Source organism: Triturus cristatus, chromosome 7 (assembly GCF_964204655.1).
Source record: "Triturus cristatus chromosome 7, aTriCri1.1, whole genome shotgun sequence".
In the NCBI taxonomy this organism is placed as follows: domain Eukaryota; kingdom Metazoa; phylum Chordata; class Amphibia; order Caudata; family Salamandridae; genus Triturus; species Triturus cristatus.
In genome coordinates, this window is record NC_140590.1 from 659888723 (window position 1) to 659910017 (window position 21295).

The 21295-nt window shown below is 43.2% G+C and overlaps 1 protein-coding gene and 1 pseudogene across 1 annotated transcript in view; both read right to left on the bottom strand.

Annotated features, from left to right (window-relative positions):
• LOC146810311 (cilia- and flagella-associated protein 337-like) overlaps positions 1-21295 on the bottom strand; it is a 1036625-nt gene that overhangs the window by 326321 nt on the left and 689009 nt on the right. The window contains exons 12-13 of the mRNA XM_085614420.1: positions 5376-5540; positions 340-489 (exon numbers count right to left, since the gene is read on the bottom strand). Coding sequence (XP_085470546.1) covers positions 340-489; positions 5376-5540 — 315 coding nt within the window. The remainder of the gene's footprint in view (positions 1-339; positions 490-5375; positions 5541-21295) is intronic.
• LOC146810312 (small ribosomal subunit protein eS28 pseudogene) lies at positions 16225-16582 on the bottom strand (annotated as a pseudogene).

Here is a 21295-nt window from a genome sequence, read left to right on the forward strand (position 1 = left end):
ATTTCGGGATCATGTAGTGGCTGAGACTGACCCTTAGCTGCCACTGCCATTAAGGGCCAGGTCAACTGAACTTTAAATGAACCCCTTAAACAGGGAGAGCCCATATCTGTGTCCCATATTTTTGCACCACTTTCTGAAGCTCCATCAGTTTTATAGTTTATCAGAGCCGTATCATGGTCATTGAAATCTACACTATCCGAATTCCTTCCACCCATTAGAAGGGTCCAACATTTCACAGTCTGGTAAAACACTATTTGTTAATACTGCCTTTCTGCTATGGACACCATCTAGTTTGAACATGTGGTATATGCGCTCCTAGCTTTATTGCTTCTCACTCACCTCAGTCTGTGAAATATCGTAGGTCAACATTTTTCGACTCCATCCCGTGGTCAGGAGCGTAGAATCTCGCAGAGGGATGATGGCTGTGATCTCTGCCTCTTCCACTGTCTCCAGTCTGTGTAGGTTGTGCCCATTTTGAATGTTCCAGACCTGTGATAAATTATGCATCCAATACACATTTAAAGATATAAAGTTATACTTTCAGCCACAGATACTAATGGCAATGGAAGGAATGTAAAGCCCATCTATCCTGCTCCCTTCCCGTGGCATCTCCTCAGACACTAAATATTTCCCTCAAAAACTAAAACAGTTAAAAAGATGAGGGTTCAAGGGACAAATTTTAAAGACCACTACGAATTATATCCCCTAACAAACTCGTTCTATACCAAAAAATCCTAGGGTCTAATCACATATCACTAGTAAATGTGAAACAAAAATACTCCCTAAGTAAGGATGTATCTGTAAACAACAATAAAGGAGTGCTCATGGGGTCATCTAAGGGCAGATCCCTTTAAGGACGTAATCCCTCACTCACCATAGGTGACATGCTTCATCATAGGGACTCTCCTTCCAAAGGAAACACCTAGTTCCTTTGAGGGCTACAACCCCCTCACTGTGAGGGAGGAGCTCAGGGATGTTTTAATGGAGTAAGTTGGGTATCCTAAACCCACCTATGACGAGTCTGATGTGTGAGTGAGAACGCAGCGCAAAGAATAAACTACAATATGTGATGTGGGTGATTGTTAAAACTGACTAAAAGGCAACAAGCAACAATTTTAATCTAGATATGCCTGATGTCAGGATTAAAATAGCAGTGCACTAACGGTATGGATTTAAACCGCTAGGGTGTGATGACAAATGGTCGATATGTTTCTGCCATGGTGATCCATAGTCGGATCAGGCTTTCATCAGGACCTAAACAACTAATGCTGCTGCTCTCAGAGAACGTGAAAAAAGAACAACTAATTGATTATAACATTAAAGGATATTTGAACAAGAAACCAATCTCTGGTCTTTTCAGTGAGTGGATTTCACCATACCTAAAGATGAAAAAACACAAAATGAGTATCAACTCAGTATGGATTGTTATGTATAAAAAAAGACAGAGGGAACTGTGAATAGTGAGCCCACAAAATACAAAAAATCACGTCAAAGAAACTACCAAGAGACTCACTTGTGTAAACACGTTTTGCACCCTTTCCAATCAGATTAAGAATTGCATTTTATCTAATCGGAAGATTTTGAATATTGGTACCACACCACTCCAACGTCCCCTTTTTGCGTTTAAACGCAGTTCTAACATCAGGGATCGATTAGTGCACACCCGCCCACGTGAGGTTACTGATAAACAGAAGAACACACTTTGGAATCTCCCTGCCATACGTGGTCACTATCCGTGTGGTAGTTGTGCTGCTTGTGCTAACACCAGACACACCACCGGGATCAACATAGGGACTTCTAGACCATGGACTCTAATGAGCCATACTAATTGCAACAGCAGCAATGTAATTTATCTGATCACATGTCCTTTTTCCCTTCGATACGTTGGGATGACCACCAGACGAGTGAAGACAAGGATACTTGAACACAAGAGTACCATTCGATGTAAAAAAACATCTATGAGACTCACCCAACATTTTGTCACAGCACAACATTCACCTCAAGACTTACAATGGACGGTAATCGAACAACCTTTCGTCCCTTCACATATCGTTGATATCGCAACTTTTCTCTTCAAGAAAGAACAACGTTGGGTATATAAGCTCAATAGTTCCGTGTCAGGGCTCAACAATGAGATTCCTTGGGCTTCTCTATAGTGCTTCTTGGAGTGATTTGAATTCAGCCATGAGATATAATGAATGTTGGTTTGATTTAAGAGTCTCATTTGTGTGCAAGCACCCTGGTTTTTGACTCTGTTACTTCACACAGGGCATTTTTGACTGTGTTGGCTTGACTGGTATTGTGCCTTAATCAGATCACTTATCTCTCTTTTGTGTTTCATCACGCACTAAATATAGTTTATGCTCTTCTCTATTTATATTCACGGAGGTTGAGAATCTATATCCGTTCTACTTAATTCGTCATGTTACCTTTAGGTCTCACTCACCCTGTGTTTGTGTCATATTCATGCACAGTTTCTGTGGTTTAACACGCTTCTACATGCCCAAGTGTCCTTTTACTCGACTTACGCATAGTTATTATTTGCCCTCGCTATGCAAGAAGGACATTGCGTGGACTGTGTATTGTGTGTTTCCATATTACCACGGCCTCTCCGTTATATCGTTTTGATGAACGGGGCTATTTAGGGATCTAGGCATCATATTGCTCTACAGGCATGCGCGCAGGTTTGGTCTCGTTCACTAAACCTGCGCGTCATGCTATTGTAGCGGCTTACAATTCTGAGCATGCGCGTTCCTTCCGTGGAGGGACTTCCATCCGCTGTTTCCGCATCAGGTGCGAGCTGTTAATTCAGTAGGACTACGGGTATTTAAAGGTTATGTGTACCATTGATCGGTTGCCTCCGGCAGCAGGCTCACTCTGCCTAGAAGTACCGACGGACAGGTAAGACCGTTACCATGGTCTTTTGCCCTGCTCTACCTTCGCTCTGTTTGGGCGCATACGTATCAGTTTCTGACTTAGTTTTTCATTGAGTACAATGAAACGAGGATACTCAGCAATTAGTCCTTCCATGATACCATTGGGTTTTAGATCATTGCGTTCGGATTTACAGAGAAAGGGGTTGCTCTGCAGGGTTCTGCAGTACTCCTGGTCTTTCCCGGTCACGCTCTTTGATCACAATCCAGTGTTACTACTATGTCTCCTCTAGCTATTGTAGTTTGGTCATTTTATCTTATGTTTAAACGGGTTGTTTGTTCATATGCATGCCATACTGCTATGGCAGTTAACTCTGCATGTGGGTAGTTGGTACACTCAGGGACACTGAACCTAGTTTGTTTTCTTCTCTTTATTTCAGAGCGGTGCTCCCTTCCTGAGCGGTTGCCAGGTAAAGGTGAGGTCTCATACCCAGCAATTGCGGGTAAGAGATTTTTTGATTTTTTGTATTTTGTGGGCTCACTATTCACAGTTACCTTTGTCTTTTTTTTATACATAACAATCCATACTGAGTTGATACTCATTGTGTGTTTTTTCATCTTTAAGTATGGTGAAATCCACTCACTGAAAAGACCAGAGATTGGTTTCTTGTTCAAATATCCTTTAATGTTATAATCAATTAGTTGTTCTTTTTTCACGTTCTATGAGAGCAGCAGCATTAGTTGTTTAGGTCCTGATGAAAGCCTGATCCGACTATGGATCACCATGGCTGAAACATGTCGACCATTTGTCATCACACCCTAGCGGTTTAAATCCATACCGTTAGTGCACTGCTATTTTAATCCTGACATCAGGCATATCTAGATTAAAATTGTTGCGTGTTGCCTTTTAGTCAGTTTTAACAATCACCCACATCACATATTGTAGTTTATTCTTTGCGCTGCGTTCTCACTCACACGTCAGACTCGTCATAGGTGGGTTTAGGATACCCAACTTACTCCGTTAAAACATCCCTGAGCTCCTCCCTCACAGTGAGGGGGTAGTAGCCCTCAAAGGAACTAGGTGTTTCCTTTGGGAGGAGAGTCCCTATGATGAAGCATGTCACCTATGGTGAGTGAGGGATTACGTCCTTAAAGGGATCTGCCCTTAGATGACCCCATGAGCACTCCTTTATTGTTGTTTACAGATACATCCTTACTTAGGGAGTATTTTTGTTTCACATTTACTAGTGATATGTGATTAGACCCTAGGATTTTTTGGTATAGAACTAAATATTTCCCACCTGGATTTGCTCCCATACAATATGTATTGATGAACTGCAACAGATCCTCATTGAGTCCAACAATGCAACTGGATTTTATACCCGATGTGACGTACAGGAACCACTTGTCTGAGTGCTTCTGGGAAAATACTAGGAGAGTAACATTTCAAAAGTAACTCCCTATTCCTGTAGATCTCCAGTAATGTTGTATGGTCCCAAATATAGATTCATTGCGAATTCCCTTAGAATATCACCCGAGTTATCTTGTCATTCATAGCCAATGGTATTTTGTATTCTTCTTGCTACCCGTCTTAGTGCAGCACACATAGTATGCTTTAAATGTAAATGTTGTAGACTTGTAAAGCACACAGCTGCCCCAGCAACGGGGCGTCCCGGCGCTGTAGACCGCTGGGGAACCCGTCCTGGCTATCCCTGTGAGATGGTCCCTTTCTCGGTATCTCCAAGGTGAAACCAGGAATCCCCAGCATCTGTGGGGGGCCGTTGTAGAGATGAGGCCAGCTTAATGCCCAGAGTTGCTGAGTGTGTTCCTGGTTAGAGTAGGTACCGAGGCGAGAATTATCGAGTCCGTTTTGACCCTGGTCCACGACCCTGCCACGTCAGGAATTGAACCCTGGTCCCTGGCCGATTCTCTGCTTACGGGTCTGCCGCCTCTAACTAGTGAGCCACACCTCTCCACGTTATACACAACTGCACTGCCTGATCCTGATTTTTAATGCTTTTAGCTGTAAGGCCTACTTGACACTCTATTTCCCAGTGTGGTGACAGAATGTCTTTTTATGTCACAGCATCATGACATTTACAATTCAACTCTGAAAAAGGTAATCTGAAAAGAAATACTTGGTGTTTGCAATCACCATTGAGAAATAGGTGCAACAGCAACAAATGGAAGAACTTTGTCCCTCATACAACAGAGCTGCATTGGGGTCAACTCCAAGTGGGAATGATTCAACAGCACCCACTGGCAGGAGCCCTTGAAGGCCATGGGAAGGATAGAAGGGTAAAACACTCAGAACTTTGAGCCACAGACAGGGCAGGGCCACATCAGAGACTGTGCTTGAAGTTGGTAATTGGTCTTGTCTCTTTCAATACTCCCCGGATGCGACTTGTGGGTCACATATACATTTGGAATTGTCTAGTACACAGAGCTCCCAAGTATGTGTTTTGTATTGTACATAATAAACTAGCACAAGGGTAAACTCACCTTTGTGGTTCCATTCCTGGCTCCTGTAATCAATTTGCGTTGTGAATCATCGAAGGCCATGCAGGTTATTTCCTCATTCCCATGAGCATTGTCTAGGAGCAAGTATTTTGTGCCTGTTTCTATGTCCCACCCAATAATGGTGGAATCCTCAGCCCCCGTCACCACCTGTGGAACAAAGGTTGGATTGAGGTGAAGGTTGCTGTGGTATCCTGAAGGGAAACTCTCCACCTCAGCATCCTCAGAAATGTGTTTGTTTCGAAGGATGACTCAATTTTTTTTATACATAAAAGGTTCGTAACCAATAACAGCATGAACCAAAATGGTTGTAAATTTATCCTGCAAATCTTCCCACAGAAAGAGGCAAAGGCACATCATGTCAAAATAAATAGTTCTATAATTTGCACAGAAAAAATTCATAAAGTTATCCCAAGCGGTGAAACCTTCTCCGCGCAGTCAGACTATCACCTACATAGTGTCTTTGTTCTACTATCTACATTTATTTATTTTATTTATTTGAAAAGTTTTATTTAGCGCTGGCAAGACCCGGGGGTATCAGAGCGCTTTACATGAGCATTAGTCATTCCAGTCAGTACAGTTGATTCAAAGTGGTAATAATATACAGACAAGGCAAAATAAAAACAATTCTTAAATACACGAATAGGCTCACAGTTATTACCATGAGGAGAAAAAAATGTCAGGACAAACAGTTAACACAGAAACAGTAAAAGTTGGCAAGGGAGCAAAAAAAGGGTAATTTACATGGGACAGGGCTATTCATTTATACATTTACTTGTGACAGGGCTTTCATTTATACATTGAGAGAAACACGAAGTTTGGCTCATATTTGGAAGAGGGGGAGAGGAAGAGTTCGGGGTTGTTAAGTGGTGAGGAGACAAATTGAGTGATATAGAGTGGAAGGGAACAAAAATGAGGAGAACGGAAATAACAGATTGGAGGGAGATTAAAGAGGAGCTAGAGATAAAGTCAAAACTGGGGGGGAGTAGGATTAGAGTGGAGAGTGAATCGAGGAGAGAGAGAGAGAGGGGGTAGAAGAGTCGGACAGAAAAGAATGTCAAGGAGGTGCAGGTGGGACTGAATAAAGGGTCGGAGGCGAGGTTACGGCCCCAGAATTTGGTGAGAAGGTGGGATTTAAGGTCTTTTTTTAAAGCTGTGGTAAGAGGGGTTGCAGCGCAGATCTCTAGGGAGGGCGTTCCAGATGATCGGGCATTTCCTGAGAAAGCGCGAGATTGTGTGACATGACCACACTCCTCTTTTATAGACTCAATTCTCAGAATACATTACAGTTTTGTCAGTTTTGTCAGTGCATCACAATTACCTGTTATTATTTTGCGGCTTTGGACTGAGAGATCTAATGTTCTTTCCACTAAATATTATCCCACTAAACTGGAATCTTGACATTTTACCCAACCAGTACACTGTTGAAACACTCATAGACCACACAGTGCCCCTGTCTTAACTAAGAAAATTAACTTATGGTTCTGCAACTTATTAAATGTCTTGAACCATTCACTATGCCTTTTCTTTAACCTTTGCTGTAGGCCCGTCTACTAGGCCACATCATATATTGGTCAAATTGTTTCATTATTCCTTTACCTCAACACACTCACTTGATTTGTGTTACTCAATTGATGAGGCTTATAGCTGTATTACCACTTCTTTGGATGGCCTAGAACAGCCAAAAACTCTTAAATGTATTTGTTTATTTATTTATTTATTGCAGAGTTTTATATAGCGCAAACTTGACCTGAATCGGGTATCAGAGCGCTTTACATAGCACCAGTTACGTTACATGAGGACACACATTCATTTTTGTTAGGCACGGGGAGATTAAGTGATTTGCCCAGAATCACAGGAGGTTCAGCGTCCTTGCCAAGCCTCAAACCCAGTTCCCCAGATTCGAGGTCGACTGCCCTAGCCATTAGGCCAACTCCTCTACTTAAGGAAAAAAACGTAATGTTTATTGACTATACCCCCTGCTGCAGAAGCCAAACTCCTTAAACAATAGGTTAAATGCAAATAGTGCTCGACCTATCCTACATCTTACCGTAGTACATTTTAAGGCACTTCTGAGCTTCTAAGGCGTGGTGTGTGTCATTCCTTAAAGGAGTTTGTCATCACTCTCGAAGAACTCTTTCTAAGGAATGATTGGATCAGTGTACTCCTTTTTCTACTCAAAACTTGATTCAATCTACAAGTACATATCCACCAATAATGAACCGTGATGCCTATACACTTACACTCACTCTCTCGCTTGCCCCAGCAACGGAGAATATCAGAACAGCTATGCACTTAAAAGCTCTGCCCCTTGTAAACGTGGAAGGAATGTTCAAAATCAGCAACTCACTATATATCAGGGGTTTCTGGTGCTGGGCTTCTAATTTTTCTAATTTTGTAGCAAACAGAGGGCGAGAAGCAGCAGATAAAGGGCACCACTGCCTCGAGCAACACTCAGCACCTCTCACAGCTGCACTAAAATGAGCAACCTTGAGAGCAGCAAGGCCAGCCAGGGGTAGGGTGCCAGAGGCAGGGCGTTAGGGACAGACAAGAGAATCCAGCAGACAAAGGGGATAACAAAATGCAGGTGGCAGGTGCAAGTACCAGAGGTCAAGGTTGAGGATGCCAAAGTTAATGTAACAGAAATGCCTCCAAAGCAAATCATTTTTAGTTTGACAACATGGTTAGTGTTATTCTTGTGACAGCATTTGAAATCAAAAAAGCAAGTGATAATATCAAAACAAACAAGCATTTTCAATGCAATAGGTCTCGCATTTACGAGAGTTTGAGCTATTAGCAATGCCTTTTCTTTGTGTTGTTTTTAAAACGGATAAATAAAAGGCATTGTAATTTACGATGCCAATGGCTTAAACTCTCACAAATGCAAGACCTATTGCATTGCAACCATGTTTATTTATTTTATTTGAAAGCGTTAGGAGAGAGTGTGTCCAGACTGCAGGAGCAGACAGGACAAAGCTATTTGAAAAAATAGTGCTCGGAGGCCGTAATTAAAGCCTATCGCATAACAACACCTGTAACAGGTGGTGTCGCCATGGGAGGTTACAAAATGAGACAAGACGATACTAAGGTTGGACTACTAAGCCTATTGACCAATGAACAGCCACAGTTTACAGTGGACAATGATACGAGGCAATGAGAAATATGGGCAGAGAGTAGGCGGAATTTCAAGTCCATAGCTGAATACAGCATGCCTCGCAGAGCAGTTCATGTACTGCCCAGGCTCGACCTAAAAATGGTACTCCTCATGGAAGTGGCTTTACATGCAGTACACATCTCCCTGCTGCCTACCAGCACAAGCATGAATCCTGTTGTTTGTTACATATGACTATTGAACCATGCATTGTTTATGCGGTGGACACATATCTAACTACATTACTACCTACACATGGCATTCAGATGATTGATATTTTGTATCTCATGACACCCTCTAGCCCAGCTGAAATGATTGCCTCCACTTCCTATACAGAAACTTATAGAACCACTTACCCTCAGTAGTTAATTAAAAGTTTATAGTGGCCTATGCAGAGGTTTAATCCTGCAATCACTAGTTGGTCAACCCAAAGCTGCCTTTCTATAAAAGTTGGCACTCTGGAATTAGAATGATCTGGGTTTCCTCTAGTGTTTTTAGTGTGACTTGCACCTGGAGCTGTATTTGTTTGCATCTCTCTGCCACTCATGGTGGGTTCAGATACAACATGCAGGGGGTGGGAGTGGATCTCCGGGAGTAGACGTGAGGTGTGCTCTTTATTACGGAAAATTGAGTTATTTGACACAGATCTGATTCAGATCCACGTTACCAATGGAACGGTTTGACGATTCTGGTGCCATTTCCTTATGTCTGGCATTGAGAAGACTGAAGGGCATTGACTGAATGTAAAGAAGAGGGAGTACTAATTTGCTGTGTCACATTATTGAGAAGGCTGCAAAGCATCCTCACTGTTAGGTTTGCTAATTAAGATAGAATCTTATGAGTACTAGTGTCTGGGGGCATCAACGCTGTCTGTCATCTGTATTAATGAGTCAAACTCCATAGTAAGTTCCTTGAAACAAATTATGACTCTATTTTCCTTTTCGCAGAAAGTCGTAATCATGAATGCATTCCTTCCAGCTTGTATTGATACTGCAGTGCCCATTCCTGTGACCTGCCTGCTACGCTCTCCATAAATTGCAGTTGGTGCAGAGTTCAGCTGCTAAACTGGTGCTAGGATTGAGGAGAACTCACCATGTCTCCTCTGCTCTGGCCTCCTGCAGTGGTTACGCATAAAGAAGAAGGTTCTCTTTAAATCTCCCTGTCTAGTACACAAAGCTGTATTTAATTGTAGGCAAGCTCTCTGTCACGTTGGTTTATTTGGTATAAACCCAACCGTTGTTTGAGGTCCAAAGATGCAGCTCTCTTTCAGGTTCCTATGTTTTGTCATTCGACGATTGGTGGAAGAGCCTTCTTTGCAGCAGCCTTTATGCAATGCAAATTGCTTCCACTATCTTTACGACCACAACCCTCCCATTTAAACATCAGGAAAGCCTTTAAGACCTGGGTGTTCCCTCACTCCTGAATGAATGAGTGATGCGATGCGGTTTTAGGCGCTACCATTTTGTTAGTTAGCTGCACCAAGATACCTATGTGATGAATGTTCACAATTTAAACAAGCGCCACTGGAAGCAATCGCGAAAGCGATTGCAATTGTAAAAAAATAAAATAAATACACCCGCGTGTGGTGCGCGCCACAACGAACATGTGTTTTCAATTATCGCGCCCGTGTCTGGGCACGATAATTGAAACCACATGGCCTTTGGTGCGCGTAACAGACACCAATAGGCCATGGGCGGAGCAATGCACCTGCCTTTGGCCTATTGCGTGCCGTCTTTCAGACACACATGCACGCAAAGGTCAATCATGGAAGCCAAAAGGAAAACACACGCAATAGCGTGTGCGATTCCAGGCTCTGTTTTGGAACCCCGGACAAAAGGACTCTCGCTGTGCGAGCAGTGCTGCGCGAGCAGCGCTGCGCACTGCATCGCTAGGCGCGAGACCTAAAAAGGGTTCTTATCTGCGTGTACAGTGCAGGGTGTGTAGAGCTAGAAGTCTACACAGAGCACAATAAAAAATCCTGTTTTCCACAGAGAGTTTCCACAGGATGGAAGGCAATGCAATTCATGTCAGCTGAGGTAGATTTTATCAGAAGGGATTGGAGCTACCATGTTAAATTAGGGCTCTTCATCTTGAATTGAGGGCACCATTCTGGATTTTGCCAGGGACTCGAAACTGCCACCCAATATTTGTTCCAGCACACGCAAATTAAGGTTAAGGTTTTCACGTTTGTTAAAGCATACAACAATTAGCAACGTGTAACAAAATGAATCGTAAATCTGATCTTCTCTCTTTTCTTTAGTTTTTATTCATGTAGGCCTTCACAACAGCTCCCAACAGCCAACCCGTGTTTCGTCACATAAAGGAATGTAGTCACGCGACTTCCTCAAGGCTGTATAAGTATAAATATACAAAAGGCCAATGTATTCAATCAAAGTTAAAATTAAACTCAGTCATTCTCAGTATAAAAGCAAAGTGAATAGTACAGTGTATATTAACACATAGACATGGTATGTTTTAACAAATGTGAAAACCTTAACCTTAATTTGCATGTGCTGGGGAACAAGTTGAGTTTATGTTAGCTAACGCTTTCTTTTGTGGAGTTTATGGTTCTCCACACCTTACAGCACCGTTATAATAATTTGATATTGGGAGATTTAATGTGTGAATCTTCTTAGTGGCGCCGATACACCTATACCTAATACCACTAGTCTAAATTCTGCCACCCAATATTTATCACCTCCTTCTTGCTGCCGATGCTGCAGCAGCCCTCTGTGAGCCGCTCCCTGTATCCATTTACTCACCACGTACTTTAGAATAACTTTGCTCCAGTTCCCATAATATGTCTACCTCACTTTAGAAGGGGCTTTTCTTCAAGTGTATATTTTAATATACAAATGTTATACTTTTTGCTTGGGATAGGAACAATGAGGTGTAAATTGTTCAATTGCAGTTTCTTGATTACTGTAATGACCTTATATATCAAACAATAAGCCATCAGTGGTTGCCTTCACTGAGCTTCTTCTTATCTACAATAGCACTCTGAATAGGATGTCTTTTTTAAACTTCTACCGTATGCTAGGGGTTGTAGATCATGTCCTGCTTAGTTGCACATGGGTTTTATTATTTTTAATTTCTATCTGCACTTGCACGGTGATCGTTATCCTTTTAAAAGGTTGTAAGACGCAGGTCATAGTTCTTGTTTTTTCTTACTTTATACTTGTAAGGTTAGTCTAGATAATCCGTATAAAAGAGAGAGACCCGGTATTGATTAAGAGTATTTGTACAAGGATTGTCCATTTAGGTTGATTACTCTCTGCCCTCAGACAATTGTGGCTAACGCGACTAGTAATTCGAATTTTATATAAAGTTTTAACCATGTCGTCATGTATAATTTTAATTTTAAGTATAACTATTTATTGTTGCTTTCCAAGCTTACCCACCCACATTTACTCACCAACAGACTTAACCAGCAACCAATAAGACCTGCATGCTTACCACGGCTCACAGGCATGTAAAAGAGCAGGCAATCATTGCCACACATGATATTCAATATTATGTAGGTATTTAACATTGTCAGATTTTCAAAATATCTTTGATTAACACACTAGTGGCTGAATCACTGGACCAAGACCAAAGCATCTTATTTTCTTCTGATCTTGTTCCAGCCTTATTCTCACCTCAAAACCTCATAGTTATGTTATCAGACAACTTCCATACTTTACCTACAATGCATGGGAGCAAACTATATTTGCCACTTTAAACTCTCTGTTGTGAAAAATAACTCTTATTTCTCTGCATGCACATTTTTATCCAAAACAAGACTGGTCATTCTTTTGGTTATTGTAGGAAAGTGCCACTTTTTGAAATGGTTATCCCCACTTTTTGCTCACTGGTACTGATGTTGCTGATTGGTAGCGCACTGGATCTAGGCCCTAGTGCCAGTGTCCTTTCACTAAAAACAGACAAATGTTCAATTGTGGTCTAATGGGCAAGGGCTTTAGCACTTTAGCACCCCTCTAAGTCCCTAGTAAATGGTAACCCTGGAGCCCAGGGCATGGGTGCCAAATAGGGTCCCTGCAGCCATAGACGTCAATTCAGCAAAATGCCAGGAGTATTGGTAGTGACATCAAGTGCCCTCTGACCCCTGAATGTCATCAAAGGAAGTGACATCACATGACCTGTAACCCAATCATGTAATTAGAGGCAATATTATGGGACCTTTTACTATGCTGAAATCACAGCATGTGATATCACGGAGATGGATGAAAAATCAAAAATAAAAACATCTTAATTTGATAGAGATAAATTAAAAACCTCAAACACAAATAATTCACCAAATCTTACTAATGATATTACATTTGTTGCCAAGGCCTTACTACACACTCAGGCATAGTGCTGCACAGAAACAACAGTTCTTAATTTTGTTTGCACTGTTTACATGGTGGGATGACTTATCAAATATCTATCAGTGAGGTTTCAATGAGATGTGCTGTGCCTGCCATCTTTGGCAGCTCATTCTTTGAGATAAGTGGTCAATATGTACACATGGCCACCATCATCTTTATTAACCACTGCTAATTGTCAATAAGAATGAGAGAAAGAGAACAGGTTTACCCTCTCTATGGCAAGAGTCTCGTGCCTTGCTACAACTTTAACCAAAGAGCTATAATTCAGGCAGAGGTTAATGCTGGGACTATGATGTGCAGCAATTTCTTCAAATATATAGCGGACTGCGTAAATTAGCAAGGATAACACAAAGCTTTGTAACTAAGCTGAACCTTGAGGATTATCACCATTCGGTGTGCATTGGCCGCAGTCTAGCATTAACAAAGGAATCTATACCTACTAATTTCATTACCATGGACAGATTCCTTCATCGTTGGATTTCAATGGAAAGATATGTTTCAATAGGGTTTAAACCAACAGCTACCTTATTACAAATCTGAAACAGCCCCTTTTTGACATGGTCACCCCCATCTTTTGCCTGGTATTTGCAACTTTGACTGAAGTGCACTGGTTTCGTGCTAACCAGGTCCCAAGTGCTAGGGGTTTTTTCCCCAAAACAAGGTAACAGTGCCATTTATTGACAATTGGCAAGACCTTTAGCTCACTATAAGTCTCCAGTAAATGGCACCACTGGTACCTAGAGCATGAGCCCAAAGGTCCCTAAGCGCTACAGCATGTATTGTGCCACCCTCAGGGACCCACCAATAAACTCATGCATACAGCCATTGCAAGTCGCATGAAATGGTGCAGTCAAAAGTGAAAACACGACATGGCACACACCTATGTGCCGTGTCCCCAGACACTGCTTGCAGTATATGTAACTCACCCCTACAGCAGGCCCTCCAGACCTTAGGCAGGGTGCATTATATTACATGTGTGGTCATATCTGCATGAACAGATATGTTATGTTATGTTAATTTATATAGGGCACAGCTACTCGGAAGTGTCCCAGCGCTATAGACCGCTGGGGAACCCGTCCTGGCTATCCCTGTGAGATGGTCCCTTTCTGGGTATCTCCAAGGTGAAACCAGGCATCCCCTGCGTCTGTGGGGGGCCGTTGTAGAGATGAGGCGAGCTTAATGTCCAGAGTTGCCGAGTGTGTTCCTGGTTAGAGTAGGTACTGAGGCGAGAATTATCAAGTCCGTTTTGACCCTGGTCCACGACCCTGCCACATCGGGAATTGAACCCTGGTCCCTGGCCGATTCTCTGCTTACGGATCTGCCGCCTCTAACCAGTGAGCCACACCTCTCCACTGTAGAGCCCCTGTGAAGCCTAGTTCAATTGCTAAATAGTACCAGTGTACAGGGAAGCCGTCTTGAGTACATACACAGGCGCTGGTTATTACGAGTTCACCAGCTACATGATGGTTTCACTGAAACCTATGGTGTTTGGTATCAAATACCTTGTCTTAATAAATCCATCCTGATGCCAGTAATGGACATGCAACTAGGGGGAACCTTAGAGGTGCCCCCTGAAAACCTACCAACCTCTTGTGTACTGACGGGCTGGTGTCGATCAGTCGGCCACTACAAACAGGTTTCAGACCCCCTGTAGGTGAGAGACCATGGTCTCTGAGGTCAGAAGCAATGCCTGCTCTGGAAATGTTGTCACCACCCCCAAGCAGAATGACTAGTAATCAGTATATCAAGGCAGGAGGCTTCAAAGGCCTCTGCTGCCCTTGATATGAGCCCCAGCTTCCCTCAGACAGGGGAAATGGCACCCCCTGTCCAGGGCCCATTTGGCACCAGGATGGTGGGAAAATTAGCTAGTCAGGAGGCGTGTTCACTATCAGGCTAGTTACACCCCAAAGTTGGGCTACCTGAAGTGAACAGGAAAATTTGAATTTCACCATCTTGGTCATTGACCCACTTATTCAGGGTTATGCACACTCCCCACATGAAGTGGTCATATAGGGGGGCAGGCACCCCAAAGGTAAGTGGGTAATACCTTAACTCCCCTTAAGACTCCTAAACTGAGTTCTGTAGGTGGCACCCCTTACACCAGGAACCCAGATTCAATGGACACAAGAACAAGAGGACAAAGAAGAGCGAAGAAGTGAAAACTGAGCACCAGCTGTGGACTGTTTGGTGGCAAACCATGCCTACACCTGCCCGGACAATTGCGACAAACCAACTCATCCTGCTGCAGTGCATTTGTCAAGAACCCTGATGGACTGCCAGCACTTCGACAATTGCCAGCAATCTCCCTTGGAATAGAAGAGCTACTTCCCTGCAGCTTTGCAGGCACCAAACAGCAAAGTCCGTTCCACCATTCTGCTGCCCTGTAGTTCCACTGATGCAGCCGCCACCCAGGATGAGGTCTCCATGCCCCAGAAGGTCACACAGCACCAATACCCAGGGTACTGGACCCTTTACAGCAACCAAAGCCTACTCAAGTACAATCCGGACTCCAACAACTCCAAAATCAAGCTGCCAATGAAGGACATCAGCAACACAGAGACCCACTTTGAGAGTGGCCCACCTGTCCTGTTTTTGTCCCCTCTGCCAGCAAGACCGAAAATGCGAGTGCCTGTGGCGCACAAACCCAACTGACCTAACCACTCTGCACCGAGCGCCCTAGCCTGGGTTTCCAAGAACCGACTGTGCTTTCTTGCTCCTACAGTCCCCATGAACCGAACCCCCCGATGGGAAGCTCCCGGTCTGGTCCCTAAGTCCCCCTCTGCTGTCTGTTCTTAGGTGCCCACCCCTCTCCTTTGATGTAGCGTACAAAGCTACCAACCTGACCAGCATCTTTGCACTCAGACACTCCACGGCAGGTAAAGGCTAACTGCTGGTGGTTCTTTGGACCTTGGCTCCCTACCACCTTAACTCCTGAAGGGAACCCCGGAAAACATATCACAAGTATAGGCATTTTTCCCATAGGAAAGCATTGCAGTGTAAAAAATAATTTAAGTGAACATTTTACTTACCTATAAAAATCAGCAACTCAAAAAGCACTTACTTGATCACAAAGTTGTTGGTGTTACAATTTATATAAAAATATGTGTTATTTTTTAAATTGGATTTATTCTTGAGTGTGTGTCTCATTTATTGCCTCTATGAGTACAACAAATGCTTAGCATTACCCTCTGATAAGTCTAAACTGCTTGTCCACACTATCACAAAAGACAGCATTTAGTTTGCTACTGGCGCCTCTGTAAACCAGTTGGGGTTGCCTGGACTCTGCACAGTGTACCTCGTTTTGGTGCACTATATCTTTTTTTACATCTTCAAACTGAACAAGTTTATTTTCCCCCAAAAAATGCTTTCAGCGTTTTGAATATCAAACAATCAGATGTTTCTTCACGTCTAAGTTGGTAGCAAGATCACTGAAATCAATGTAATGTTTTAGCGTAATCTTCTTGGTTCACGCTCAGATTCCAGTAACGTAAGGACATCTCCTTCACGGACTGGCCCCTTCACATTATGAATAATTGATCGGTTGCTGTCATCCATGAACTCAACCCGAACCTGGGTGCACTGGCCCTGTGAGCCGGTTCTGCCGAGGACTTTGGTAACCCTGGCTAGCTTGATAGGCTGCACGCGGCTGGCTTCCATGATGGCGGCTGGAGGCAGAGAGCACTATATAAAGAGCCAGCTTCCTACAAAATCTAATATGCCATGGTTAATTTCTGAAATGGTTTAATTGGGACAGAGGTGTGCATCAATTTCCTAAAGTGAAATGAATGTAGTAAGAAACAAGATCAAAGCAGCAATTTGCATATGTGTTGGACTTGGGAACTCCAGTCATTCACATGCACTGCCATGGATTGTGTCAAAGTGCCTGGTCCTAATATGAAAGAGACCTGGTGCGTGCTGTACATTTTTATTTTTTCTGATCCATATTTACATGACTACCTCAAAAATACACTCTAAAGTCTCTATTTTACAGTCTCCATTTGCTCAACAAACTCACCCATTAAAACCTTATCTTTAGTTGGGACTTCAATGCAGTGCATTCTAGTGGTGGCAAGCCAATGAAGGCTCAAGTCATAGCCCTTGCTTCTGGCTAAGCCTTGGGTCTTCAGAGACCCTCGAGTCCAAAGTGAGCAGAGCTTTCATATAGCTTCTTCCTGCCACCCATCTAGTGGATGCATTGCTACAACGAGAAACTAAAAATCGTTGACTCAATACCGACATTCATGCTTGACCACAGTGTGTGATCCTTGGTAGATATCTTATTTCTGCTTTCATTATCACACATGATAGCACCTTGAAGTTCGCGAGTTCAAGATGTGCACTGTACATAAGCCTTTCTGCTGCTTGATTTTAATACATCATATTGTTGCTCAATGAATAATAAGAATCTGGGCTACATATGGGCGCACATGAAAACTAATTTGCTTCTTATTTCATTAATGCTATTGGGCGGAGGTGGGTGATGCATAAATGTTTGTAAGTTCATGTTTAAAAGCTATTGCGAAAATTAAATGACTCTCAATGCACTGATTTAATCTGCCCTAGTTAGCAGAAACGCTTCTGCACGTTAAAGATGCAAATATTGACATCATTTTTACATGTCTTTTTCAAGCATTTTCATGACAAGTTGCTATGGCTCAACTTGTACACAAGCTCTTAGAGCCAAGCTAGACCCATAGCTCGGCTGTCTGTTATGTTGTTGCTACATCCACCTCTAGTGTGTAATAAAAAAAAATCCACAATTACATCAGCAGAAGTTCCATGCAGGTTATTATAAGCTTGGTGAATGCAATCTTCCTAACCATTCATTCCACCCTTGAAACTGTTTAGCTGCTTACAAAATCCCTGATCTGCACGTTCCTTACAGTCCTCATACAAGCCACAGCTAGGTTGCATATACAAGCACCCTAATTATTTTAAATATGCATTGGCTGTTTACCTCTGTACTAAGCTATTTTGTGCTTTCCATTATTCTTCCATGCTCCTGTTCATGCCACTCAGTGCCAGATTCTAATTTCAGGACTGGCAGGCCCAGCAGCTAAAGTCGTCTCAGGCAGAATCGCACAACTGGAGGTTTCTTTTGGCCAGAGAGTGCTGTGCTTACAAGGGCTGGGGGAGATGTTCTGAGCGATTGGATCCAGTTGACATTTGCCATCATCTGTATTACTTTTGCAAACAGGGCCTGTGTGGAAGGATTCAGACTTTTTTCACGCTCTGTAGATGGTCGAGAAGCAGTCCACAAGCTAGTGGCAGACTCCACAGTTCCACCCTTAAATGTGATCTGGTGCAGGCTGTGTCTGTAAGGCAGGATGATAACCCAATATGTTGGGTAATTGACCTAAATATTGGGGTTACAAGGATCATGCCCGGGGTTGTTGCAAGCTGAATATCTGAGGTTGCAGCTGTAACATCTGGAGACCCCTAATTAACATCTATGGCTCCAGTATGTATTATGCCACCCTAAGGAACCCACACACAAATAGCATGCAAACTGCCCTTGTAAGATGCTTGAAATGGTACAGACCATTCTGAAAACACAATATGGTAGACTCACTGAGTGCCATGTCCTTGTACACTGCATGTACTATATGAAAGTCACCCCTACAGCAGGCTTTTCGAGCCCGTCGGCAGAGAACATTATATTGAATGTGAGGGCACATCTGAATGAGCAGATGTGTTCCTGCAATGCCTAGTTCCATTGCTAAGCTTTGCAAGTGATCAGGAAGCCATTATAAGGTATGTACTGGGCACTGGTCATTACGAGTTACCCAGCTACATATTGGCTTTACTGAAAATACTGATGTTTGGTATCAAACATCTTGTCGTCATAAATCCACTCTGGTGCCAGTACCGGATTAATTATGACAGGCACCTAGAGGGCACCTTAGAGGTACCCCCTAAAACCCTACTAGTCTAATAGTGTGCTGGCTGACTGATATATTCCAACCTGCAACCATAGCCACGTTTTTTGACCCCTGCAGGTGAGAGCCTGCGTTCTCTGAGACCAGGAACGATGCCTGTCCGGCAGAAGGGGGCCACACCTCCTCCAGCAGGATGGCGAGCAGACTGGCATCTCAAGACCAGAGGATTTAAAGCCTCTACCGTCTCTGAACTGCAATTATGACTCCCCCCCCACTCACCCCCCAACCTGGGTAATCACATTTCCTGCACTGAGGCCCATTTGGCACCAGAGCAGACGGGAAATTAGATAGTCAGAAGGAATGTCACACTTACAGGCTAGGCACACATCTAAAGTGGGTCACTTGAAGTGGACTGTCAAAGAAGGGTTTCTTCATCTTGGGTTTGTTGAAATTAGGAACTCTGGGTAAAGATTATGCAGGACGTGGTCATAGAGGCGGTGTAGAAACACCAGGGTTAAGTAGCCCATTGGCTACTGCTCTACACTCCCCTAAACGCCCCTAAATTCAGTATGTAGGGGTCCTCCATCACCATAGCTTAGATTTGTTTACCTGGGAACAGGCGAAGAATAAAGAAGAGCTGACACTGCAAGAACAGAGGACCTGCTCCAGAACTAGCACCAAACCCTGCCTGGCTGCTGGTGACCTCAACATTTGCAGGACCGACTCATCCAGAAGCTGAATCTTCTCCCCAGACCCTGGGAGGGCAGTCCAGCACTTCAACTGGGGTGGAGGAGACATCCCCCTGCATCTGCATGCACTGACCGCACATGTCCGGTACTTTCTTTGGCTGGCCCTCGAGCCCACAGAAGGAACATCTCACCAGGAGCAGGTCACCATGGTTCCAAGATGTTAGCTCCATCCCTTCAGCGAGTCGCAAGATGCTAGACCCTCAAGTAGCCCACCTGTACCAATACACTGGGTACTGGAGCATTTGCCACCATCAAGGTTTGTTGAGTGTCCAACAAATCTGACCTGTTCACCGAGGGATATCAGGACCAATGAGGCACACCAAGAGTGGCCCTACAGTGTGTTTTCTTCACCTCTGCAGGTCAAGACCGAAAACCATGAAAGCCTCCAACTGAAACGGACAGCCAGCCAAACACCTCTGCACCCGAGCCCCACAGCCCGGTTTCACGAAAACCAACTGTGCCCCCTTGCTCCAGAGACCCTCACGAGCCATGCCCCTCTTTGGGTTAAGCTGGACTTGTCCCCAACTCCACACTTGCAACCTTTATTTTTTCAGGTACTTTGGACTAACCGATGTAGTACTCGAGGCTACCTTCCCGACCAGCACCTCTGCACCCGGACACACCAGGGCAGGTAAACCCTAATTGCTGGTGGTTATTTGGACCTTGGTCCCCAAGCACATTAAATCCTAAAGGGCATCTTCTACAACCGCTTGCAAGTATATGTATGCAGAATACGTCTCCCCTCCCATAGGATAACATTGGTGTCTAGAATATAAAAATCTGTGTTATTATTATAAATTGGTCTTGGATTTCTTCTTGAGTGTGTGCACCATTTATTGACTCTGTATGTGCAACAAATGCTTAACCCTCGCCTCTGATAAGCCTAAACTGCTTGACCAAACTACCGCAAATAATCCACTTGGGATTATTAAACTAAACCCTGTAAATCGATAAGGGCCGTCTGAACATTTTGCCTGGTGTACCCCCACATTGGCACACTACATAAAAAGCCAGCTTTCTACAGTTATGGATAATTTATGAACAGGTTGATTCTAGATATGCACTAGTCTTAATTTTACCCAGCCTCGCTACATCATTTCAAGAATTGAAATTAATTAAATTGAACCCTTCCAACAAAGGACATCCTTGTCAACAGCCATCATTTTAATTGGACACATATCTATCCATTCAGCCACATTTAAATACTGCTGCACTTCTTCTGATTTTGCTATTTAATGTACATTTTCGTTCCACCAATAACTCCTCTGTTGTTAGAACAGAGTTCTTTCATTCATTTGATGCTTCTCAGGTTGATCTTCCCTAAACTTACCTATCATCAACTAGTTACTATAGTTTCCTCGCACGTAATGTTACATTTAGTTTATGGCAACTATGTGTATGTTTTCTTTACTGTATCCCTTCTTGAAGTCTGCATGCTTCTGAAAGAAAATGGTTGGGATGATCTAACCACCACATTAAGCTAGGTAAATTAACTGCCTCGCCCCTAATAAATTACCTTCAAAGCACTTTGTTTTCCCACCAGAAACTTTGCAACCACATCTTTTTTTTTATCATTGAGAATATTCTTACTTAATGTTCATACATTGTCTACAAATCCTGTGATGTCCCTTCAGTGAAAGTGTCATTGTTGTGTTACACACATGTAGTAAAGTGCCATTATTTGATGGTCACCACTCCCACACGTTTTTGCTCTGGATACTGTGGTAATAGATATGAAAGTGCGCTGGGACCTGCTAAC